This window comes from Geotrypetes seraphini, chromosome 2, assembly GCF_902459505.1.
Source record: "Geotrypetes seraphini chromosome 2, aGeoSer1.1, whole genome shotgun sequence".
NCBI classification, from domain to species: domain Eukaryota; kingdom Metazoa; phylum Chordata; class Amphibia; order Gymnophiona; family Dermophiidae; genus Geotrypetes; species Geotrypetes seraphini.
Window position 1 is genome coordinate 379634474 of NC_047085.1, and position 27422 is coordinate 379661895.

Sequence of the window (27422 nt, forward strand, 5' to 3'; positions counted from 1 at the left end):
TATTCTGCCAGAGCTGGTGTTAAACAGTATTTTGTTTACATTAAAGCGCCAGCATGGGGCTGGAGAGAGCAAAGGGGACTGGGGTGGGTGAAGAGGTTACAATAAACCCTGATTTCAAGCAGAATCGAGGTGTTTTGAGGCAGAGAGATGACCCTCATGGGATTTTAGAGATAGGGAACCCTAGCTCTAACCTCAGACCAAAAAAAACAAAACAAAAATTACTTTCCAGGACACCCTCTCCCCATGATTTTCTTCCCAGGCTGTCAATTATATGTCAGGATTGACATATAATTATACTCATATAATTGCACTCACTGTGACATGCTTGTGCTGGGAGCCAAGGCTGAAACAACAGCCAGAGAGATGGGGAAACTTCTGCCTCAAATGAGCCTGGAAACTGGAATGCTTGCTTCTTCTGACTGCTTCTCCAGCCCTCTGACCAGCTGGAAACTTCAACCCTCAGCAAAACCTACATGCGCAGAAGGGAAGGAATGCAGTCTACCCTAATCCAGGTTTTAAATAAAAATGCCACAGAGCTAACTCAGCCTGTACTGAAGACCACTACGCACAGAACCTGGGGTGAGCCTTGCTCCTAAGGGACCAGTCCCTGAGCTTCCGACTGTTAGTGTAGGCCTGCCAAATGGGTGCACTGCAAAGCATTCTGTTCCTTGGCTACAGACTTCTGACCTCAGATATCCCAAGCTGGATACCTCTGCAGCATGGACATGGATCGGATGATAATACCCAAATTAAATTAAAAATAAACTCGAGCAGAACAGATAGGTGTCTACCATCTCGCATGTAGAGAGAAAATGAGGAGGTACAGGAGAGCTCAGAGTGATGGGAGGTGGAGCGAAGAAGATGCTAATGAGGTTCTCTACACAGATCTCACAGGAAGGGATTGATTACCTAAGAGTTCAGGAGTGATGTGCCTGTCACACTACAATAGGAAATAAAGAAAACAAAATATCTCCTTTTCAAACAATTTGGAGAATAAACAGGAATCAAGGAGAGCCACAGAGTTGCTGCAGTACAAATATTGTCATGCATACCCATGGCAAGCGTTTTGCCTTTTTCTGAAAGTTCCGGAAATGATGTCTATTTGGTTATGCGTGGTCACTAGACTCAACTGTCTTATTTTATTTTCTCTAAACATGAACAAATTTAAAACTAACAATCCATTTTATTTGCTACATTGTATATGAAATAGAATAAAAGTACTAACAGGTTTTTCAAATATATTTCTGGTGCTATTCGATGTGTTCCATTCTAAGTGATTATATTCAACACTTTCCCATTTGTAAAATAGTTTACCGATTGTTTTTCAGCAGCATTATAAAATGAATAAAACTGATGGCATACACAAAAATATGTTAGAAGGACAAAAGTATTAGCATTGGAAATTCCATACTTACCATGTCAACAAGAGCTACATACATGAATAACCCCGCAGTAAGTGCAAATATCCATAATGTAATATTTTCTGCATAGTGGCCAACAAGAATTCCAGTAACCATTCCAAAGTATGCCAGCATAGCTGACAATAAATTATAGAAAAATGCTTGCTTCACAGTCATGCCAGCATTTAGAAGTACAGCAAAATCACCTGCAGAGAAAATACAAATTGTACGTATTTTTATAATGTGGTATGCAGACCAAGTAAAAATGATTCTGTTGACAAATCTTAAGATCCTCTTCTTGCAGTGAAACATTTTAAATTTCATTTAGTACTGACAATATTGTTTAAAACCATTTAATAGCTCCTTTCAAGTTAGTCCTATCATCACTAAAACTAAACCAGGGAATTATGATGCCTATATGAAATCCACACAGGAATTACAAATAATACAAGTACAGCATGTCTGAGTGAACCTGAGGAAAGTTTCAGAATGTCTATGGCCGTTGTTCCTGGAAAAGGTATCCAGACAGTTGTGAGAGGTGAATGTATGAACCGAGGACCACGTGGCGGCCTTGCAGATCTCCTCAATAGATGTGGATCTGAGGAAAGCGACAGACGCCGCCATCGCTCTGACTTTATGCCCCGTGACCCGTACCGGCAGCGGGAGACCAGCCTGAGCGTAGCAGAAGGAAATACAAGCAGCCAACCAGTTGGACACGGTACGCTTGGAAACAGGGCGGCCCAACCGACTGGGATCAAAAGATAGGAAGAGCTGAGGAGTCGTTCGATGAGACTGGGTGCGTTGGAGGTAAAAAGACAACACCCTCTTACAGTCAAGGGTGTGAAGCAAAGGGTGGCGGGTGAGAGATAACAGCTCTATGAAATCATGCAAGGGCTATTCTCTGGAGACAAACAGGGGATATGCAGGCACACTTGTTGGTGAAGTCCTCCAAGCCTGTACGTCGGTACTCTCCCCTAGCTAAATAAGCTTTTGAGCTTACTGGGCATGTGCAGGAGTCCCTACACCTACAGCCCCTCCCCTCCAATTGTCAGTTTTTTCTCTGTCGTTCCTGAATGGTCGAGCTCTCCCCTCTCTCTTCAGGAAAGAATTATTAATTTAATAAGATTTAGTTCCCTTAGTTAGATAAAATTAATTAGTTCATTAAGAAAATAAAGAGGGTTTGAAATTTAAACCAAGTAGCTTTTACTACTCGAGAGGACTTCAAAGCTCATAAATAAAAAATCCTGTAGCGTTAGAAACATAGAAAGTGATGGCAGAAAAAGGCAGAGGCCCATCAAGTCTGCCCACACCATTGACCCACCCCCCTATTTAATCGCTCTCTGATGACCTTTCCCTTGTAGAGATCTGACATGAGCATCCCATCTGTTCTTAAAATCCGACACGCTGCTGGCCTCGAACACCTGCACTGGGAGCTTATTCCAGCTATTAACCACTCTTTCGGTGAAGAAATATTTCCTGGTGACGCCATGAAACTTCCCGCCCTTTATTTTCAGCGGGTTCCTCTTGTGGCCGAGGGTCCTTTAAGAAGGAAAATATCATCTTCTACCTCGATACAACCAGTGACATACTTAAATATCTCTATCATGTCTCCTCTCTCCCTATGTTCTTCGAGAGAGTATAGTTGCAATTCGTTCAGCCTTTCTTCGTATGATAGATCTTTGAGCCCCGAGACCATCCTGGTGGCCATTCGCTGTACCGACTCGACTCTTAGCACATCTTTACGGTAATATGGCCTCCAGAATTGTACGCAGTACTCCAGATGAGGCCTCACCATGGTTCTGTACAAGGGCATTAGGACGTCGGGCTTCCGACTAACAAAGCTTCTCCGGATACAACTCAGCATTTGCCTAGCCCTGGATGAAGCCTTCTCCACTTGATTGGCCGTTTTCATGTCTTCACTGATGATCACCCCCAAATCCCGTTCTGCTGTAGTCCTTGCTAAGGTTTCACCATTTAATGTGTACGTTCTGCACGGATTATTGTTGCCCAGGTGCATGACCTTGCATTTGTTAGCGCTGAAGCTAAGCTGCCAGGTCGAGGACCAAAGTTCGCTGTACCGACTCGACTCTTAGCACATCTTTACGGTAATATGGCCTCCAGAATTGTACGCAGTACTCCAGATGAGGCCTCACCATGGTTCTGTACAAGGGCATTAGGACGTCGGGCTTCCGACTAACAAAGCTTCTCCGGATACAACTCAGCATTTGCCTAGCCCTGGATGAAGCCTTCTCCACTTGATTGGCCGTTTTCATGTCTTCACTGATGATCACCCCCAAATCCCGTTCTGCTGTAGTCCTTGCTAAGGTTTCACCATTTAATGTGTACGTTCTGCACGGATTATTGTTGCCCAGGTGCATGACCTTGCATTTGTTAGCGCTGAAGCTAAGCTGCCAGGTCGAGGACCAAAGTTCCAATAAAAGCAGGTCTTGCGTCATTCTGTCGGACAGACTGCCGTTACTCACAATGTTACATAGTTTGGCATCATCGGCGAATAATGCTATTTTACCTTGAAGCCCCTGAGTCATATCTCTTACGAATATGTTGAAAAGGATCGGGCCCAAGACCGAACCCTGCGGCACCCCACTGGTCACCTCCGACGTTTGAGAGATGGTACCATTAACCACCACCCTCTGAAGTCTACCACTCAGCCAATCGTGGACCCATGTGTAAGTGTTTCACCTAATCCCATCGATTTCATCTTGCTCAATAGCCTGCGGTGGGGGACGCTATCAAAGGCTTTGCTGAAGTCCAAGTACACGACGTCCAGGGATTCTCCCATATCTAGTTTCCTTGTTACCCAGTCAAAGAAACTAATGAGATTGGTGAATCCATGTTGGTGGGGATCGCGTAGTTCCTCCTCGTCTAGTATCATATCTAATTTGCGTTTGATGAGTGTTTCCATGAGTTTACTCACTACCGATGTGAGACTCACCGGTCTGTAATTCGCAGCCTCTGTCCTGCAACGCTTTTTGTGCAGAGGAACAACGTTAGCTGTTTTCCAGTCCAAGGGCACTATTCCCGTGCTCAGGGACAGATTGAAGAGTACTGATAACGGTTCCGCTAGGACGTCCCTGAGTTCACTGAGCACCCTGGGATGTAGATTGTCCGGCCCCATTGCTTTGTTCACCTTGAGTCTTGATAATTCGTCGTAGACGTCTCTGGAAGTAAACTCAAAATCCCGAAACGGGTCTTCTGAACTTTGCTTTGCCTGCAACTGTGGACTGGACCCCGGTGCCTCGCAGGTGAAGACCGAGCAGAAATATCCATTTAGTAGTTCGGTTTTGTCTGAATCCGATTCTACATACTTCCCATCTGATTTCCTAAGGTGCACTATCCCATCAGTATTTCTTTTTCTGTCACTAATATACCTGAAGAAGGATTTGTCGCCCTTCTTGATGTTCCTTGCTAGGTTTACCTCAGCTTGATGCTTGGCCTCTATGACTGCCGCTTTCACCGCTGTAGATTTGGCCATGTATTCCAATTTAGCCTCCCTTGTCTCTGAATGTTTGTAGGAAATGAATGCTAATTTATTTTCTTTAACGAGATCTGAGATCTCTGCGGTGGGGTCTATTGTTTCTTCGCCGTTTGCTTGCTGATTTTATGTATCGGTTCGTTGCTACATGTAAGATAGATTTCAAGGTTGACCACATATCCTCCACATTATTGGCCACAGCTTGGATTTGTAGTGCGTGATGGACGAAATCTCCCATGCGTTTGAAGTCAGTGCCTCGAAAGTTGAGTACTCTTGTTGTCGTGCTTGATCTAGTGAAATCTTTCTTGAGGTTGAACCATACCATGTTGTGGTCACTGGAGGCTAACTTATCGCCTACCGAGACCTCCGATACGCTTTCTCCGTAGGTGAGTACCAGGTCCAAAATCGCCTGTGCCCTAGTGGGCTCCAATACCAGTTGTTTGAGTTGTGCTTCTTTAATGGTGGATAAAAGCCTTCTGCTGGCGCTAGTTGTCGCTGTGAGCGTGTTCCAATCTGCATCCGGCATGTTGAAGTCCCCTAGCAGTACAGTGTCCCCCCCTTAAAGTGATATTCTCTATGTCATGGATTAATTCTATGTCTTTGTTTTCCAGCTGTCTTGGTGGTCTGTATATTACACCAAGATACAGACACTTTTCTTTGCCTCTGGCTAGGTTTACCCAGAGGGATTCCCTGGAGTACTTGACCTCCGTGATTCTTGTAGTTTTAATGTCCTCCCTAGTGTATAGCGCTACCCTTCCTCCTAACTTGCCCTCTCTGTCTTGATGAAGTAAGTTGTAACCCGGTATAGCCATATCCCACCCATGAGAGTCCATGAACCAACTTTCGGAAATCGCCACCACATCTAGGTCAGCATTTATTATCTCGGTCTCCAGTTCCAGGATTTTATTGCCTAAACTGTGTGCATTGACATACATAGCCCTCCATGCCTTGTGATTGCTAGGACCCTGTGGGGAGTTTCCCGTCCGAGTTAGTTTGCCCCCTAAAGAATTGTTTGCAATGTGAGCATTTATTACGGACTCAGAATTATTTGCAATGTGAGTACTTACCTTGGACTTGGTATTGTTAGCAATGCGGACTCAGAATTATTTGCAATGTGAGTACTTACCTTGGACTTGGTATTGTTAGCAAAGTGAGCACTTACCTCGGACTCAGAAGTGGAGCTGTGGCTCTCTTCCTCAGGATAGTTACCTACTGCACAGGAACCCTCCCCCAACTTACCTAGTTTAAAGCCCTTCGAAGCAGACGGACTAGTCGGTGACCGAAGACGTTCTTACCCCTGCTGGTTAGATGAAGTCCGTCTGGTCCCTGAAGTCCCTGTACTGCCTCTCCATGGTTCAGGAATCCGAAGTTCATCTCCCTGCACCATCCGTGTAGCCACTCGTTGGTCCTCTGGATGCGCTCATCTCTGGCTCTTCCCTTGCCTCTAACTGGGAGGATCGATGAGAAGACCACCTGTGCTCCCGTCTGCCTCAGCTTCTCACCCAAGGCTCCAAAGTCTATGGGTATATTCTCTGGGGTGTTCCTGGCCGTGTCGTTCGTTCCGACGAGGATAAGAAGCATGGGGAAGTGGTCTTGAGGCGTGAGTAGTCTATCTAGACAGGTGGTGACAACTCGGATCCTGGCTCCAGGCAGACAACATACCTCCCTTGACTGTATATCTGGTCTACATATTGGTCCCTCAGTGCCCCTCAGCATGGAGTCCCCAATGACCACAACTCTGCGCTTCTTCGGGGGGGGGGGGGGGGGGGGGGTTGATCAGAAGTCTCTGGAACTGGAGCCTCGGGTTGGACCTCATCCTGTTCCTCCTCGGCAGTCCCATCCTGTAGTATCTGGAATCTGTTCTTCAGGGTGAGGTGAGGGGTAGATGTAAAACTGCCCTGTCGGTTAAAAAAAAAGAAGAGGATGAAGAAATTGAAGAAGGGGGGGTGGGTCTCCTATGCTTACGTTCAACGTCAATCTGGAGCGCCAGTTTCTTACAGGTAGATGCTAGGACTGGGAGGGCGTTTTTCGGCGGCTGACAGGAGAGCCGCAATGGACAGTGGTTCCCCCTCAGTGGCACTTCAGGCTGTACCGTCGAAGACTTCCACTTGCTCCCTCCCCCCAGGGCCCTGTTTCAATACCGCAAAGGGAGGGAAGCTGACAGCCACCAGAACTTTGAGGAAGGCATTGAAGACGCACACTTCAACAATGATTGCTCCCTCTCCCCACGGCCCTGTTTTGGTACTGCAAGGGGAGGGCAGTCAACAGCCGCTGATGCTAGCTAGGACGCTAGCTAGGACGTCAGAGGAACGGGACTTGGGGGTAATCATCAGTGCAGACATGAAAGCTGCTAAACAAGTAGAGAAGGCCTCATCTAAGGCAAGGCAAATGATGGGATGTATCAATCGAAGCTTTGTCAGCCGCAAACCTGAAGTCATAATGCCACTCTACAGAACCATGGTGAGACCTCATCTGGAATACTGTGTGCAATTCTGGAGGCCACATTACCGGAAAGATGTGCTTCGAGCTGAATCGGTCCAGCGGATGGCCACCAGGATGGTCGCCGGACTCAAGGGTCTCTCATACGAAGAAAGACTGGGCAAACTGCAGCTCTATACCCTGGAGGAGCGCAGAGAACGGGGCGACATGATTGAGACATTTAAGTACGTCACTGGTCGCGTCGAGATGGAAAACGATATATTCTTTCCCAAGGGACCCTCGGTCACAAGGGGGCACCCCCTCAAACTCAGAGGGGGGAAATTTAGTGGTGACACAAGGAAGTATTTCTTCACAGAAAGGGTGGTAGATCACTGGAACAAACTTCCGGTGCAGGTGATCAAGGCCACCAGCGTGCTTGATTTTAAGAATAAATGGGACATACACGTGGGATCCCTACGAGGGTCAAGTTAAGGAACTGGGTCACTAGCACTCAATGGGGTGGGTCAATAGAGTGGGCAGACTTGATGGGCTGTGGCCCTTTTCTGCCGTCATCTTTCTATGTTTCTATGCTGTCTGGAAAAAAAAACAAAAACAAAAACGGCAGAATCGGCAGGCAATAAGATATTTAACCTCCTCATCCTGTCTGGGGTGGTTGGGGTCAGTTTTGCCCGTTGGGAAGCAGGGGGGGATTCAAAATCTGTTTCAGGTGGTGGAAGATGATGGGAAGCTCAATCTTTTGAATCATTATGTTTAGAATTCAATCTCCCTCGAACGAATGGCTTTGCTTACATGCAACTTCGTCATTACATGCAACTCTGTCTCCCTGTCATCTGACGGCTTCTTGTAAGGAGCTACTGTCCACGGCTTTCACCATAGGATCCCAGCATTCTGTTCCTCTTAAATTCCATCATAGACACTTGAAGGATGATTCTCCCCTGCTTGATTATGTCCGTTTATGGGACGCTTGGGCCCGTGATCTTTCTGTAGATTTGCCTGATGATGTTGTACTTTGTGCTGTACGCAGATTGCCTGCTTTTTGCAAATACAGTGGTACCTTGGATTACGAGCATAATCCGTTCCAGGAGCATGCTCGTAATCCAAAATCAAATATAATCCAAAATCAAATCGTATATCAAAGCAAGTTTCCCCATAGGAAGTAAGGGAAACTTGCTTGAATATGTTTCCACCCCCCCCACCTTCCCCCCCCCGAGGCCAGCAGCGCTGCTCCCCCCTCCCACGAGAACCGGCATTGTTCCCCCCCGAAGGCCCCCCCCCCGCCGCGACCTGAGGTCCCCCCAACCCATCCGAACCCTCTTCTTACTTTTCTGTAGCCTCCGCAGCGGCACCAGCACCAGCATGTCCTGTGCGTGGTGCCTGAAGATCTGCTTCCTGTGCAAGGCCTAAGAGTTCACGTTCGACGTGAGAGTTCACGTTCGACATGAACTCTCAGGCCTTGCATAGGAAGCAGATCTTCAGGCACCACACGCACAGGACATGTTGGTGTCGGTGCCGCTGCGGAGGCTACAGAAAAGTAAGAAGAGGGTTCGGGTGGGTTGGGGGGACCTCAGGTCGCAGCGGGGGGTGCCCGATGGCAGCGGGGGAGGCACGATGGCGGCGGGGGGGGGGTGATGGATCGCGGGGGGGAGGGTGCCGGTTCGCAATGGGGGCGCTCGCAAATCGAAGCGCGCTCGGTTTCCGAGGTGCCGATTTTGCGAATGTTTTGCTCGTCTTGCAAAACACTCGCAAACCGGTGCACTCGTAAACCGAGGTACCTCTGTATACTACTTTTTGGGAACAACATTATAAATTAGTTTTACGCTTGTATATATCTCCCAAGAGGGCCCACCTATCGGAGTTCCGGGCGTTTGCTGCTTGTCCCTGCTGAGATGCCCCGGACGCTGGACTGGGCCATATGTTCTGGACCTGCCCAGCTATTCAGTCCTTTTGGGAGGCCATTTTTTGCTTTGTTGAAAATATATGGAAAGTTGTTAATCACCGTTCCCCCTTGTTCTTTTCTGGTGTTCCCCTTCATTTATCTCCTAGGAAACCGAGGACTGCTGCCTTTCTCCAGTGGACTGTGATGATAGCCCTCAAGTGCATCTTGCTCACGTGGCTGGAGGTGGAGAGTCCTGACTACTCGCTCTGGCGTTGTCCCCTTATCACCCTTCTGACGTGGGAACGTCGCAATATCCAGGACTTCTCTTCCCTTCCTGGCCGTACTTTTCAACGTTACCTGGGAGCCTTTTTAGAATACTATGACTCTGGTAGTACGTAGCCACCTTCTGAACTGTTGATCTGTTGTGTGGACTTCTTTCTGTACCTGATGTTTGCAAGTTCTGGATTGATTCTTTATGACTGGACTTGAAGGATGACTGGGGATTGGGGTGGGTGGGAGGGGTTGTATACTGTATTCACTCTGCGTTTCTCATGCAGTTTGGTGGTTTCTTATTGTTTGTAGTGAAGTGGTATGGGTGGGGGGGGCACCATAGTGTAGTGTTTTGAACTGACAAACTATGAGCTTGCTTTTTGTATTTTTCTATGTTTTGTACTGTTTCTTCTTGAGCTCAATAAAACAGTTTTGATGATTTAACCTCCTCAGGATGGAACGAGACCATCACCTCCAACATCGGTGTCTTTAACATGGAGCTGTGGCCAGCAGACAACAGCGACTCTTTGCACTGGAACTCCTAAGCAAGCGACGTAGCCGCCCACTGTGCCAATTGCCCCCTCCCCCAAGGCCCTGACTCGGTACCACAAGGGGAGGGAAGCTGCTTATCGCCAAAGCCATCAAGAGAGCAAGAACACGGCAGACTCGGCAGGCCAACGGATGACAAGATCTCAGTGCTCGCTCACAAACAACGCTCATCTACCTTTTCAAAAAAAAAAAAAAAAAAACCACAAATAAACCCAAAACCCCAAAACAACCCTCACACAACAGTGATTTTTCTACTGTAGCCACAGAAACAGTGACAGTAGTTTTGAAGGTAGGTGATAGGACCTGTACGGAGTTTGTTTTTTGTTTTCTCCTTTCTCTGACAAATCGCAATAGGCGGCGGTTCTCTTTCAGCGCTTCAAGCCAACAGTTCCATGAAGACACCATAGCCACAGGCTTTGCTGCTTGCTCGCTTCCCTCCCAGGGCCCTGACTCGGTACCACAAGGGAAGGGAAGCCAACTACCGCCAATGCCGCCTAAAAAAAATAAACTCCAGACTAGGCAGGCCAAAAGTAAAAGGAGATCCTAACACTGGAACATTGTTCAACTCCTTCATTAGCGGCAGCGGCTCTCTATCCGAAGAAGATGGTGTTTGGAGGTCATTTTTCCTTCAAAATAACTTATCTTCTACCACCCTCCCACACCCAGTTTTGGTGAGGATGGCGGGAAGCTCAAGGACGGCTAGGTCTCCAGTTTCGGGACTGCTACTCTCACCGTACTTCTACTGTTTCTCTTTTTTATAGCGATTACAGGCGTACATAGCGTTATACATGTACAGTTAACATATACTATATGGTCCACCCTGCTGAGAGAAAATAATCAAAACTATAAGAAGATTGAAGTACCTTAGGAGAATTTAAATTTAACTAAAAAAAAAAAAAAAAAATTTCTTCAGCTTTTTTCCATATACCCTGCTTCTTCCTGACATTTTTCTGGGCACACAGATGTAATCGCAAAACCAAGATTGAGAAACTAAGATTCTCTGAGGCATTAGCTCTCTCAACCTGGGCAAGTTTTGGGGTATCAGGGACATGTTCAAGCATGTCTTTCTTTTTCTTCTTCCCTTGTTTCATCTTAACCATACGCCAACCTCGTGGCAGATGTCACAGCTATTCATTCTTCTTTTGCTCTCTCTCTATATATTTATATCTATATATCTATATTTAGATAGATAGATGTAGATATAGATATATCTATATAGATATAGATATATAGAGAGAGAGCAAAAGAAGACATTTTTTGCATCTGGTCCAGATCCTCCACATATATTCTCGGAATCTCATTCACTGTGGAACTTTCCAGTATTGCTTTTTCCGTTTACCAAACAGGGCCTGCTTTTCTTATGCTAATCAGTACAAATTCTAAGGGCTGTAAATCACCCCAAGTCACTGTCACATGCAAATAATGAGGAGCTTTTCTAGTTTTTCTCCACTCATGTGCTATCTTGGTTTCACAACCAAATTCCAATGGAGCCTGACCAACAATTTCTAATGCATTTTGAATTAATATTACAGGATATATAAGATAAACAGGGTTCTTCCAAAGTCAGACCGTCTCTTCTGAACCATTGGTCTGACCCAGTAAGGCTTAGACAATGTTACTGAAGAATTCAGCAGCTAGGCTGATTAGTGGGGTTAAAAGAACAACACATATAACCCCCATACTGAAAAGCCTTCATTGGTTGCCGATAGAACAAAGAATCCAGTTAAGTGTTATCTTTGGTGCACCAGATCATGTATCAATCGGCACCCTAATGGTTTCAGTTTCTCTGGGAGGTTTATAGACCGAATAGAGCACTATAATCTGAAGGGAGCATGAGATTAGTAGCTCAGACAGCTGAGAATGTACAATATGTAACAACGAAACTGAAAATGTTCTCGCTTGCGGGCATGTCTCTTTTAAACAAGCCTACTGGTCAACTGAGACTATGTACTAACCATCACAGCTTTAAGAAGTTGCTGAAAACTAAGCTGTTTATAGATGCTTATTTTTTATCTACACTTCTCCCTCCATATTCGCGGTTTCGATTATTTGTGGTTTTTAGCTTGCTGGCTCCTTCCCCAAATTACATCAGCTTCATAGAGAAATCGCTGATTCCAAGCATTTACAGAGAAAAATCACCGATTCCCAGCATTTTCTTCACCATGTTTTGCCTTTCCTTCAAGAATTGGCCAGGTCTCCCCACCATGTTATTTGCGGTTTCACCATATTCACGATGGTTTTTAATAGAAAACAGCGAATAACATGAAAAAGTTATTTGCAGTTTCTCTGTATTCACAGGTCTGTTAATCCCCTATCACAGTGAATACGGAGGGAGAAGTGTACTTCTTTTGAATTTACTCTGGTTCCTCTGTTACATTTTGTATTTTGATATTTAATTTTTTTTTTGTTGGTTTTTTGTTTTTGTGTATGTAAACTATGGCTTTAGGATGATGTGTATCTGGTTCCTCTGTTACATTTTGTATTTTGATATTTAATTTTTTTTTTTGTTGGTTTTTTGTTTTTGTGTATGTAAACTATGGCTTTAGGATGATGTGTATCTGGTTCCTCTGTTACATTTTGTATTTTGATATTTAATTTTTTTTTTGTTGGTTTTTTGTTTTTGTGTATGTAAACTATGGCTTTAGGATGATGTGTATCTGTCAGTTGTATGGTTTAAGCACAGTTACTTACCATAACAGGTGTTATCCAGGGACAGCAGGCAGATAGTCTCGACATGTGGGTAACGTCATCCACGGAGCCCCGTCACGGACAGCTTTTCAAGCAAACTTGATTGAAGATCTCAAGTTTGCTAGTGCTGCACCACGCATGCGTGTGCCTTCCCGCTCAGCTAAATGGCGTGTCTCCTCAACGTGGTCTTCAGTTCAGATAGCTAGCAAAGAAGCCAACCCGGGGAGGTGGGAGGGTTGCGAGAATATCTGCCTGCTGTCCCTGGATAACACCTGTTACGGTAAGTAACTGTGCTTTATCCCAGGACAAGCAGGCAGCATATTCTCGACATGTGGGTGACCTCCAAGCTAACCAGAAAGGAATGGAGGGAGAGTTGGCAAATTAGGAGAACAGATTACGTAAAACCGACTGGCCGAACCGGCCATCGTTCCTGGAAAAGGTATCCAGACAGTAGTGAGAGGTGAATATATGAACCGAGGACCACGTGGCGGCCTTGCAGATCTCAATAGGCGTGGACCTGAGGAAAGCGACAAACGCCACCATCGCTCTGACTTTATGCCCCATGACCCGACCCGGCAGCGAGAGACCAGCCTGAGTGTAGCAGAAGGAAATACAAGCAGCCAACCAGTTGGACAAGGTACGCTTGGAAACAGGGCGGCCCAACCGATTGGGATCAAAAGATAGGAAGAGCTGAGGAGTCGTTGGGTGCGTTGGAGGTAAAAAGCCAACGCCCTCTTACAGTCAAGGGTGTGAAGTGCCACCTCACCAGGATGAGAGTGGGGCTTTGGAAAAAACACCGGAAAACAATGGACTGGTTGAGGTGAAAATCCCAAACCACCTTGGGCAAGAACTTGGGATGAGTACGAAGGACCACCTTCTCATGATGAAATACAGTAAAAGGCGGGTCCGCAACCAGCGCTTGCAGCTCACTGACTCTGCGAGCAGACGTGAGAGCAACCACCTTCCAAGTGAGGTACCTCAGATGAGCCTTATCAATGGGTTCAAACAGAGGTTTCATCAATTGAGCCAGACCACATTAAGATCCCAAACCACCAGAGGGAGCTTGAGTGGAAGATGAACATTGAAGAGGCCCTTCATAAATCGGGAAACCACCGGATGGACAGAGAGCGGTTTCCCATCAAGTGGCTGATGAAAGGCAGCAATCGAACTGAGGTGGACTCGAATAGATGTTGATTTGAGGCCAGACCGAGACAAGTGGAACAGATAATCCAGCACGGAAGGCAAGGAGGCAGATAGAAACATAGAAAATGACGGCAGAAAAGGGCCATAGCCCATCAACTCTGCCCACTCTATTAACCCTCCCTAACTACCCTCCTAGAGATCGCACTCTGATGGCAACATCTTTACACTACCCTCGTAGAGATCCAACGTGGGCATCCCACTTATACTTAAAATCAGGCATTCTGTTGGCCACGATCACCTGCTCTGGGAGCTTGTTCCAATGGTCAACCACTCTTTCTGTGAAGAAATACTTCCTGGTGTCGCCAAGAAATCTCCTGCCCCTGATTTTCAGCGGATGCCCTCCTGTGGCCGAGGGTCCTTAAAGAAAGAAAATATCATCTTCCACCTCGACACGGCCAGTGATATACTTAAATGTCTCAATCATGTCTCCCCTCTCCCTACGTTCTTCGAGAGAGTATAGCCGCAATTTGTTCAGCCTTTCCTCGTATGAGAGGTCTTTGAGCGCCTATGAGAGGTGCTCAGCACACCAAGCAGCAAATCTGGTCCATTCTGGGAATAGCATTGTCGAGTGGAGCTCTTCCGAGAGGCCTCGAGAACATCCCTCACTGACTGAGAGAAGTCGAAGGAGGGGAGAGGAACCAAGCTGTTAAGTGTAGAGACTGCAGATTGGGATGCAACAGCAAACCCCGACTCCGAGACAGCAGAGAAGGAAACACAGGCAGCAGCAGAGGCTCCCTGACACTGAGTTGAAGAAGAAGGGAGAACCACGGCTGCTGGGGCCCACGAGGAGCTATCAAGATCATGGTGGCGCGAGCAAACTTGAGCTGCACGAGAGTCCTCAAGATCAAAGGAAAAGGAGGGAACGCGTAGAGGAACTGGCCCGTCCAATCCAGCAGGAAAGCATCCGCCTCGAGACGATCCGGGGAGTAAATCCTGGAACAGAAGCGAGACAGCTTGTGGTTGAGGGAGGAGACGAACAGATCTATTTGCAGCATCCCCCATCAAGCAAACACCTGGCGCAGAATCGAGGAATGGAGCGACCATTCGTGAGGTTGGAGAAGACGACTCAACCGGTCCGCAAGGTAGTTGCGTTCTCCCTGGATGTAGACCGTTCGAAGGAAGATGTTGTGGCTGATTGCCCACTCCCAGAGCCGAAGAGCCTCCCGACACAGACAGGGAACCCGTACCCCCCTGCTTGTTTACATAATACATCGTCACCTGGTTGTCCGTGCGCACCAGGACGACCTGATCCTGAAACAGATGACGAAAGGCGACCAGGGCATTGAAAATGGCCCGAAGCTCCAGCAGGTTGATGTGGCACCGATGGTCGGCACTAGACCAAAGACCCTGGGTCTGGAGGCCGTCGAGGTGAGCCCCCCAGGCATACACGGAGGAGTCCATTGTGAGGATCTTTTGCGGCGGGGGCGTGAGAAAGAGCAAACCTCTCGAAAGATTGGAAGAGCGCGTCCACCAGCGGAGTGAACGCCTTAAGGAGGAAGTCACTGTAATGTGCCAAGAGGCAGGATCCCGGTCCTGTCTCCACTGGGACGCCAGGGTCCACTGCGGTATGCGGAGGTGAAGCCTGGCGAACGGAGTCACATGAACCGTGGAAGCCATGTGGCCCAACAGGATCATCATCTGTTTGGCAGAGGCCGTGGACTGAAGGGCGACCCTCCGGTACAAGTGGATAAGGGCAGTGTGCTGAGACTGAGGCAGGAACGAGCGGAGGCGAACCATGTCCAGCACCGCCCCAATGAACTGCAGAGACTGAGAGGGGTTCAACTGGGACTTTGGAAAGTTGACCTCGAAGCCCAGATTCTGAAGGAAGAAAATAGTCCGTTGGGTCGCTGAAATAACCCCCTCCCGTGAAGGCGCTTTGACAAGCCAGTCGTCGAGGTACGGAAACACCTGAAGACCCTGCGACCGCAGGGCCCCCGCCACCACCACGAGGCATTTGGAGAATACCCAGAGGGACGAAGCGAGCCCGAACGGGAGGACCCAATACTGCAGGTGAAGGTCTCCCACCTGAAACCGAAGGAACCTGCGAGAGGCCGGGTGGATCGGAATGTGAGTGTAGGCCTCTTTCAGGTCCAAGAAGCAAAGCCAGTCCCCCTCGTCCAGCAGGGGGTACAACATGGGAAGAAAGAGCATACGGAACTTTTCCTTGACCAGGAACTTGTTCAGCTCTCGGAGGTCCGGGATAGGGCGCAGGTCCCCGGTCTTTTTGGGGCCAGAAAGTATGGGAGTAAAACCCCGAGCCCCATTGGCACACCGGGACCTCCTCCACCGCCCGGAGACGAAGGAGGGCATGGGCCTCCTGGAAAAGAAGGGGGAGTTGTGCTTTGTTTGAAGGACACCCTCCTGGGGGCCGGGCCGGAGGCAGCGCCCGGAAATGCAGAGAATACCCCTCCCGGATGCCGGAGAGGACCCAATTGTCCGCCCTGATCAGAGCCCAACAGGAAGAAAAGGCACTGAGGCGGCCCCGTATAGGCAGAGGAGAAGGCTCGAGGATGGAGGGGGCCGGCCCGCCCCAACCCAGATAGTCAAAAGGATGGCGCAGGCTTAGCTGTCGCCGGTGCCTGAGGCTTCTGAGGGGCCCTCTGCTGTTGCTGGCGCCGAGAAGGCGGCCTGGAAAATGCCAGCGTTAACTTCTGGAGGTAGCACCGGGGGGGGGGGGGGGCAACTTATACGACTTCAGAGGGGCGGGCTTCGCCTTGGGCCGTACCAACGAGGCAGAGTGCTCATGCTCAGAGAGGCTTTTGGTGGCTGCCTCGATAGAATCATCAAAGAGTTTGTTGCGGGTCCTGCAGATTCGGGTCCATGTCCACGATGCGGAGCCAAGCCAATCAGCGCATAGCTATTGCAAAAGCGGAGACCCTGGAGGAGAGTTCAAAGGCATCATATGACACCTGAAACATATAAAGTCGAATCTGCGACAAGGTATCCAGGAGCCGGCGAAATTCCGCCTGGTGACAGACTGGCAAATCCTCCAGAAAAGAGGGCATAGATTTAATGCACTGTTTGAGGTAGGAGGTAAACGTGAAGTTGTAGTTCAGCACCCTATTGGCCATCATCGAGTTTTGGTACAAGCGCCTGCCAAACTTGTCCATAGTCCGGCCCTCCCGGTCCGGGGGTATAGCCGCATAGACTCGTGAAGGACTGGACTTCTTCAGGGAAGACTCCACCACCAGGGATTGGTGGGAGAGTTGAGGGGACTGTCCGGTACCTGGACTCTATTTTGGACAGAATAGCCGGGATAGCATAAGGAGTCTCCAGATTCCGGAAGAAGGTCTGCTGCAAGACCGGATTCAAGAGAAGGCGAAGAGATTCCTTAGGAGGATAAGGAAGCTCCATCTCCTCCAAATATTCCCGTGTGTACCTGGAATCAGACTGGAGGTCCAATTGCAGCGCCTTGCCCATGTCCAACACAAACCTGGTGAAGGAGGACGGCTTACCCGCAGAAGGCCCCTCCCTGGGGGGAAGCAGAACGAGACTTCGGGGCAGCAGAAAATGAGGGGGATGCCTCCCTCGAATACTGCGCCGGGGTATCAGTGTCCACAAGCGTGGACAGCGAGGAGGCCCCATTGAAGGAATGAGGGGGAGTCGACGACTGCTTGCGTCAAGGAACCCGGGAAGGCGAAGACCCCAGTGTCCGAGGAATGAAGAATCGGGCAGCACGCTCCAGTGAGCTCCGGGGAGAAGAAATCCGGCGACCCTGGAGGGAGGCGGGAGTCCTCGACCTTGGCACCCCATGGTCCGGGGCGGAAGAGAGGGGTCAGACAGGACGAGGTCCGACAGCTTAATGGACCCCATAGTGCGGGGGCCCAGAGACCAACCTCGCCTCGGGGGAGAATCCCTGGCCGCTTCGCAGCTCTCCGCCTCGAGGACGAGGCACGTCTCAACCGGTGCTTCGCATGTGGCCGGGCGGCGGGAAAAGTCTATCTCAACGGAACGGGTGAGGAATCACTCGAGGACAAGCGTTGTGATCGACGCAACTTGCCTCAAGAGTACCCGGCGCAATGCTCAGGCTGGTCCGCAACGAGCGAGGTCGAGGCAAGTTGGGCCAAAGCCGAGGAGATCTGCGAGGTTAAAATAGCCTTAAGCCTATCCTCGAACATCGGCACGGAGACCATGGGGTTCGGACGAACCGGTGCTCCACTGCACTCCAACAAGGGTGACCTCGAGGTAAAGTATTCCCTTAAAGTGGAGGCATGCTTAGGAGTAGGTCTCTTCGAGGCTGGCAGGACTACGCTCACTGCCTGGGTGACCAGAGACTCCGAGGAAGGCTTCTTCGGTAGCTGAGCTGAACCTGAAAGAGGAAGAGGAGACTTACCCGAAGCCGAGGTCTTCAAAGCCGGGGCCCCCGAGGACTTTGAGGTCGAGGGAGATTTGCCCAGGACTGAGGTCTTCGAGGCTGACGTCGAGACCGAGGCCGGGGGTCGAGGCGTCACCAGCTTCCATGGCAAAGAGGTCAAGGATCTTCGCCCGACGCCAACGAAGAGCCCGAGGCTGAAGGGTGGCACAACGAGGACAGGAGTCCGAGGGGTGATCAACACCGAGGCAAAGGATTCACCAACGGTGCGGGTCCGTGATAGAAATAACCCGGCCGCACTGCGTGCACTTTTTAAACCCGGTGAGAGACCCGGACATAAGGCAAAGAGAGGGGGCCGCGGTGCAGACGAGGTCGAGCGGCCACAAAAAGACCGGGGTGCCCCGCTCACGAAGAACCTAAAACAAAAAAGGTTTTGGTTTTTTTTTTTTCGTTTATACTGAAGGAAAAAAAAAAGAAAACAATAAAGCACGGAGCACAGCGATTTCCGACTCAAAAACAAGAAAAGAAGCCGCGGTGCAAGAAAGGCACAGGATCGCAGAGAAGAGAGACAGGGCTTTCTGGCTCGCGGAAAACTAAGAACGTTGAGGAGACGCGCCCTATAGCTGAGTGGGAAGGCACACTCATGCGAGGTGCAGCACTAGCAAACTTGAGATCTTCAATCAAGTTTGCTTGAAAAGCTGTCCGCGACGAGGCTCCGTGGATGACGTCATCCACATGTCGAGAATATGCTGCCTGCTTATCCTGGGATAATGTTTATTATGTATGTTGTTACATGGAAATTGCTGAGACTCCAGGCAGCATATAAAATTTTTAAATAAATAAATATATGTTCAGCTTCCACAGCATAAAATTTGTTTCTTTCCTATCCCATACAAGAGGTGCTAACATCAGAAATTATTTCAAGGTGAGTGTTAAACATTAGGTGGATATCACATAAGAGGTGGCTGGTGGAGCTCCATAGCTGCATTTACCTTGGATGGTAGTTTAGAGTCTGTAAGCACTGCCCTGCGGGTCTGGAGGGGGATAGGGGCACATTATTGTTAGGAAGGATGTATTCTTGGTTTACCCAACTGAGGTTCAATTGGAAATTCTCTTCAGGTCAGGATACTATGGTATTTTAATCCTAGGAGACTAATTGCTTGATCTGTGTGGACCAATTTATAGGCCTGAGGGGGGAGGAGGTTGATCATTTAGGGACCTTAAGGAATGGTATGAGTTGGAGCCTAGAGACCTTTTTTCCCTATTTACAGGCCAGGCATTATATTCAGAGTTCAGGAATGTACTAGGACATGGAGGGAAGGCTGGGGGAGAGGGGTGGAAGACTGATTTTGAGAGGTTATTAGGGCAAGTGGTATTCATTTCAGCACATTATCATTGTTTTAACACTAGAAGGGGTGGTGGGTGGGTCACCCTTAACTATATGGTAGTGCGGGAGACGTATTTAGGTCAAAACATTTCCGTAGAGGAACGGGCGCTTATATGGCACTATACTGAGTCACTGGGGTTGGCAACCCTTTTGGTGGATAATGCGCATAATGTTTTGATGAGATGGTATTACACCCCATCTTTGTTTGCAAAAATGAAGTGGGGAAAGAGTGGGGAAGTGTTGAAGAGGCTATGGATTAGAGGGAACATATATGCATACATGATGAGTGTATATTCTTCAGGGAATTTTAGGACTGTGTTCCGAAGGCTTTTCCAAATCCTGGGCTGGCAGCTTAGTGCTTCAGTTGAGATTGCTTTTTTATATTTCTACTAGATTTATATAGCTGAAGGAGGCATTTGCTTTGCTAAGTGGCTGTTGACAGCTGCAAGGTTGGTTGCTGCTTCAATGGAATGGAGTCTAGTGAAGCAAAAGTTAGATGACAGGTCTGCCCTGTATAGATTGACAGCTCAAAATCATCTTAAAATTGGGCGTTTTATTTGGATAAGGAAAAATTATACAATTTGGGGAGACAGTCATGGGACTTAATAATGTTTATGAAGGTTGGAAAGGGGCAACAGTTGGTTGGGTGGGTACGGCGGGCTTGCAGGAAGGGTGGGATCTGTTGGGAATTTAAGTTGTTACTTGTATGCTAGAACTGGTGCATTAAAGAAACATGCCCCAGTTTTTTCAGTGCTTTAACGATTAAATTGTATAGTTCCTACATGTGATATTATGCATATTTATATGCAATAAAAAGCTTTACATTAAAGAAAAAAAAAAGATTGTTTCAAGGTAACCATTCCTGGGAAGAAGGATGCTGAGGTTGCTATTAATAACAAAAGGTGTCACTTTTGACTAGAAGCTAAGCACCAAATTGATTATATCCTCCTTGTCTTTCTTCACTCTCCATAGACTCCATGCCATTCAATATCTCTTACTTTGCTCTTCTATTCGCACTCATTTCTCTGGCGATAGCCCATCTCTATTACTGCAATGCTTTATTTGTTGGCTTACCGCTTTTACACTCTTAAATGTCTCAAACTCGTCCAAATCAACAGCCATTAAATTACTCCACAATACATATTGCTTCGATCATTTCACTCCTTACTCCATTCAGAGCATTGGCTCCTGTTTCCCATTTGTTTCAAGATCTTGCTGCTAGTTTCTAAAGATCGCTTACCCACAACTCTTATCTGTCTTAATTGTTTCCTATTTCTGCATCAACCTAAATGCCCTCTCTGTTCTTCAAATGGGTCGCTGCTTCATCTTCCATTGACCCTCTGTGCTTACAAATTCATTGTAAAACTGAATTCAGCTACATAGACCTTAAACTTTGGAACTCTCTCTTACTCAGAACAGAAACTTCAAATACCAATTTCAAGACTCTCCTCAAAACCATCCTTTACAGTCCACATTCCAATCTCTTTAATTATGTTTTGTAGTTTCTTTCTTTCAGTCCTCTGCCCTAGCCCTTGTTCCCAAATTATTTTATTGTAAACCACATTGATGCCTTAAACAGGCCACATTATGGTATATCAAAAATGTGTAAAATAAATAAATATTAGAAAAAGAGTTCATGGGCTATAAGAGAGACATACTGGAGGCAAAGGGAAAAAACAAGATAGATGGAAAGAGCAAAAAATAGCAAAATAAAGGAAAAAAAGCAAATAGAAAATAGACGTAGGAGTTTTAAAAACCCACACACACTAACCATTCCCCACTCCTATTCTGATCTGTCAAGTCAATGTATATTTCAAGCTGCCTTATACACTTGTCAATACAGTAGCAAGTAGGTAGAGCTGGTCTCAGTTAGGGCACTGGTCTTTGACGTAGGGGCCGCCGTGGGAGCGGACTGCTGGTCTGACCCAGCAGCGGCAATTTTTATGTTCTTATGTTGTGAAACCTTATACAATATGTTATAGAACACAAAAGTCCAACCACAGCAGATTCTCACACCCTATTATCAATTACCACAGACCACATAGTATCGCACCACACAGTATTGTACCCTAACCTGGATAATGTCTACTGAGGGATTACAACACTCTTGATACAATAATATGTATCCTGGTGGTTCACAGGCTGAATTTACTACTCATTCTGAGCTTTGCAACTATAATCACGGAGTTAGTAAATAAGTTTATTTATAAATCGTTCACAATGTTCAAATAAGATAGCATTCTCAAAATCATTATTACATACCTAATTCATGAGGTAGTTCATGAAAAAACACAGCAAGAGAAGTACTTAAGCCACTTGATAAACCTTCAGTAAAGGCGGCACCTAGGAAAAGGCAAAAACAAAATGAAATTTTTTATGAGCTGAAATCCAGAATACAATAATTAAGTATCTCACAAAAACATATGGACAACAAACAATTTGAAAAACACAAACATGTGGAGGGCCATTTTTGTAAAGACCATCTAAGTCCAACTTGGACTATTTCCTGCTAAACGACCAAAGTAGGAAACACAGAAATGCCCATTTTCAAACGGGATGTCCAAATAATCTATTTCCAAAAAACTCACCTACTTGGACATTTTGGCTGCCAAAATATCTAGACCAGGGGTGCCCAATAGGTCGATCGCGATCGACGGGTAGCTCGCCAAGGCAAAGTGAGTCGATCACCCAAGACTCACTTTGCCTTGGTGATCTATCGGGCCGATCAGTCTTCCTCTCCCCGACGTCAATTCTGCCGTCGGAGAAGTTCGGGCCAGCCAATAGCTGCCTGGCTGGGTGGAACTTCCTCTCCGACGGCAGAATTGACGTCGGGGAGAGGAATGCTGGTCGGCCCGAAGCAGGGAGAGCATGGGGCGGTGTCGGCATCGGCTTTGGGGCCTGTTATCCATTGGTGGCGGTTTGGGTCCTGTTCCCCGATGGCAGTGGCAGTGGCTTGGGGAAGGGCAGGGAGAAAGAAAGAAAGGGGGCAGGCAGGGAGACAGAAGGAAAGAAGAGAAACAGAAAAAAAGAAAGGGGGCATGAAGAGAGAAAGAAAGAAAGGTAAGGGAGAGAGGAAGAAAAAGTTGGGGGAGGGAATGAGGTGTGGTGGAGAAGAAGCATACAGGCTGAAAGAAAGATTGGATGCACAGTCAGAAGAAGAAAGTGCAACCAGAGACTCATGAAATCACCAGACAAGGTAGGAAAAATGATTTTATTTTTAATTTAGTGATCAAACTGTGTCTGAATTTATATCTGCTGTCTATATTTTACAATATGGTCCCCTTTTACTAAACCACAATAGTGGTTTTTAGCGCAGGGAGCCTATGAGTGTCGAGAGCAGCGCTGGGCATTCAGCGCAGCTCCCTGATCTAAAAACTGCTATTGTGGTTTAGTAAAAAGGGAGGGGAGTGGGTATTTGTCTATTTTTTATGGTTGTTACTGAGGTGACAGTGCATAGAGTCATCTGCTTTGACCTCTTTGAAAAAACCCCGGAATAGGAATGATAATTAACAATTCTATGCGTACAGAGTGCGTTGTGTTTTTTTTAAATTTTATTGTTGGTAGATCATTTTGACTTGGTCATTTTAAAAGTAGCTCGCGAGTCAAAAAAGTGTGGGCACCCCTGATCTAGACTGTCAGGACATCTAAATTTATTCATTTTCAAATCACAAAAACATCCAAGTGAGAAACGTCCAAATCAGCACCATTTAGACATGGGAGAGGCCAGCATTCTAATGGACTGGCTACATAGGCATGCCAACAGAGCACTGGGGCACCTTAGAGGGCACGGTTATGTACTTCACATAAAGGGTGCCAGGTGTACATCTCACCATATACCTCCTTAAAGTTTATTCTGAGCCCATCAAAACTCCTCCAAAACCTACTAGACTACCTGTCTACCACCTGACTAACCCTTATGGCTACCTATATGGCAGCATAGAAAGGTTTTGGTGGGCTCATACTTAATACCATAAAACGTAGTGGTTAGAGAGGCTTTTGGGCCTGGGTCCTCCTCTCTATAGTTCACTACTTCATTCACTAGGTTACTTAAGACACCTGTGTGATGCTCTACTAGGCTTTCCCATACCAAGTGCTGCTGTTCTAGAGATAGGGATGTACTCTTTCATTCAGATTGTTGGGGGGTAGGGGGGGGTCATACCTTTATGAATTCAATAATCATCTGGTCAGTTTGGCTTCTAAAACAGGTCTAAATCTGAACATCTAAATTCTGTATAGGACGTTTTACAAAAGGTTTGATTATCCCTGAAAAACGTCCGAGTCTAGCTTGCCCAGAGCCCGCCCATAACACACTTCTTAATATGTCCCCTTGAACTCTGTATGCACACCAGGTGAAACATCACTAAGATGTCCAGGAAAACGGTTTTGATTATCGACACTTGAATGTCCTAGCAATTAGGATGTTCCAAGTGCTGAATTAGGTGTTTTTTTGGATATGCCAGTAATAGTGTGACAAAATGGTTCTTTTACCCTTCCTCTGTTTGCAAACTCATACGTGTTTATTTGGGGACTGAGAGGCTCTGGCATGTACATCACTGAGAACAAGCATCCGAGAATAGGGGCTTGTACACAAGCACCAAACCACAGCTTAGCAGTAACAAAAGTCTTTATTAGTATTATTTGAGTTCAATCAATGCAGCCTATATTCTCATAAATTTTAGAGCTGGAGGTGTTGCGTGGTAACACTATACCATTAAATAAAATAGGTGGTAACAGCAAGGACAACCCCATCACACATACACACCAAATCAATGAACATCCTTTTCCCCTCCCACCCCAATGATATGGTTCCTAAATAAAAATGATTTTAAAAAAAAGGTGGTAACAGAATTAATTGTTTAAAGCAAAGATAATTTTTTGGAGATTTACAAATTACACCCTATATCAATTATCACAGACCACATAGTATCGCACCACACCACACAGTATTGTATCCTAACCTGGACACTGTATACTGAGGGATCACAACTCTCTTGGTACAATAATATGTATCCTGGTGTCTCACAGGCTGAATTTACTACTACCATGGGCCACCAAACGTTGAGTATTACTACTATTAACGTGAAACAAAAACATAGAAACATGATGGCAGATAAAAGGCCAAATGGCCCATCCAGTCTGCCCATTTGCAGTAACCATTATCTCATCCTCTCTCTAAGAGATCCCATTTGCCTATCTCACGCTTTCTTGAATTCAGACACGTTCTCTGTCTCCACATCTCCTCTTGGAGACCGTTCCACGCACCCCCCACCCTTTCTGTAAAAATGTATTTCCTTAGATTACTCTGGATCCTATCACCTCTTAACCTCATCCTATGCCCTCTCATTCCAGAGCTTCCTTTCAAATGAAAAAAAACTTGGACTCATGTGCATTTACGCCATGTAGATATTTAAACACCGCTATCACATCTTCCCTCTCCCGCCTGTCCTCCAAAGTATACAGATTAAGATCTTTAACTCTGTCCCCATATGCCTTATGATGAAGTCCACGTAACATTATACTAGCCTTCCTCTGGATTGACTCCATCCTTTTTATATCTTTAGAAGGTGCGGTCTCCAGAATTCTAAATGAGGTCTCACCAGAGTCTTATACAGTTGCATCAATACCTCCTTTTTCCTACTGGCTATACCTCTCCTATGCACCCTGGCATACTTCTAGCTCTCGCTGTCATCTCTTCAACCTGTTTGGCCACCTTAAGATCATCACATACAATCACACCCAAGTCACGCACATAAGCTCTTCACCCCCTAAACTGTACCTTTCCTTTGGGTTTTTGCAGCCAAATGCATGTCCTTGCATTTTTTAGCATTAAATTTTAGCTGCCAAATTTCAGATCATTCTTCAAACTTCACTAGGTCTTTCATCATGTTATTCACACCATCTGGGATGTCTACTCTATTGCAGATTTTGGTATCATCCGCAGGAAGACAAATCTTACTTGACAGCCCTTGAGCAATCATCACATATAAAAATGTTAAAAGAACAGACCCAAGCCACACCACTGGTAACATCCCTTTCCTCAGAGCAATCTCCATTGACCACTACCCTCCATCATCTTCCACTCCACTAGTTTCTGACCAACCAGTCACTTTGGGGCTCATCCTGAGGCCAATCAGTTTATTTATTAGACCTCTGTGTAGAACACTGTCAAAGGCTTTGCTAAAATCTAAATACCCACACCTAGCACAACCACTTTATGTAATTCACTGGTCACTCAATCAAAGAAATTGATTAGATTTGTCTGACAAGACCTACATATTATTGTAAACCGTTTAGATACCTTTATGATAAACGGTATATCAAAAATAAAGAAAACTTGAATGCATGTTGCCTCCGGTCCTATAGCCCACTGGATTCCAGAAATTTCACCACTCTGTTTTAAAACATAAGAATAGCCTTACTGAGTCAGACCAATGGTCCAAAGCCCAGTAGCCCGTTCTCATAGTGGCTAATCCAGATCACTAGTACCTGGCCAAAACCCAAGGAGTAGCAATATTCCATACTACCGACCCAGGGCAAGCAGTGGTTTTCCCCATGTCTTTCTCAGTAACAGACTATGGACTTTTCCTCCAAGAAATTGTCTGGACCTTTCTTAAAACCAGATACGCTATCTGCTCTTACTACAACCTCTGTCAATGCGTTCCAGAGTTTAATTATTCTCTGAGTGAAAAAATATTTTCTCCTATTGGTTTTAAAAGTATTTCCCTGTAACTTCATCGAGTGTCTCCTAGTCTTTGTAATTTTTGACGGAGTGAAAATCAATCCACTTGTACCCGTTCAACTCCACTCAGGATTTTGTAGCCTTCAATCATATCTCCCCTCAGCTGTCTCTTTTCTAAGCTGAAGAGCCCTAACCTTTTTAGTCTTTTCTCATATGAGAGGAGTTCTCATCACCTTTATCATCTTGGTCAGACTTCTTTGAACCTTTTCTAGCGCCATCATATCTTTCTTGAGATAAGGAGACCAGAATTGAACGCAATACTCCAGATGAGGTTGCACCATGGAGCGATACAGGGGCATTATGACATTCTTAGTCTTGTTAATCATCCTTTTTTAAATAATTCTTAGCATCCTGTTTGCTTTTTTGGCCACCGCCGCTACAGGACATTGGGCGGAAGATTTCATCATACTGTCTATGATGACACCCAGATTATTTCCTTGGGCGCTAACCCCCAAGATGGACCCTAACATCCGGTAACTGATTTGGGTTATTCTTCCCAATGTGCATTACTTTGCATTTGTCCACATTAAATTTCATCTGCCACTTGGACGTCCAGTCTTTCAATTTCCTAAGGTCTGCCAGCAATTTTTCACAATCTGCATGCATTTTAACAACTATGAACAGTTTAGTGTCATCTTCAGATTTAATCACCTCACTCATTGTTCCAATTTCCAGATCATTTATAAATAAGTTAAATAGCATCGGTCCCAGTACAGACCTCTGCGGCACTCTATAGTTTACTCTCCTCCATTGAGAAAAATGACCATTTAACCCTACCTTCTGTTTTCTATCCAATAACCAATTCCTAATCCACAACTGAATCTTGCCACCTATTCCATAACTCTTTAATTTTCTCAGGAGCCTTTCATGAGGAACTTTATCAAAAGCTTTCTGAAAATCTAGATACACATCATCAATTGGTTCACCTTATCTGCGTGTTTATTCACACCTTTAAAGAAGTCAAGCAAATTGGTGAGGTTAAGATCTCCCTAGGTTGAACCCATGCTGACTCTGTCTCATTAAATCATGTTACATAAGAACATAAGAATTGCTGCTGCTGGATCAG

The 27422-nt window shown here is 46.4% G+C and overlaps 1 protein-coding gene across 1 annotated transcript in view; it reads right to left on the minus strand.

Moving 5' to 3' along the window:
* The window catches only part of SLC39A6 (solute carrier family 39 member 6), a 100648-nt gene that overhangs the window by 7478 nt on the left and 65748 nt on the right, over nucleotides 1–27422 (minus strand). The window contains exons 7-8 of the mRNA XM_033930654.1: nucleotides 21880–21960; nucleotides 1416–1606 (exon numbers count right to left, since the gene is read on the minus strand). Coding sequence (XP_033786545.1) covers nucleotides 1416–1606; nucleotides 21880–21960 — 272 coding nt within the window. The remainder of the gene's footprint in view (nucleotides 1–1415; nucleotides 1607–21879; nucleotides 21961–27422) is intronic.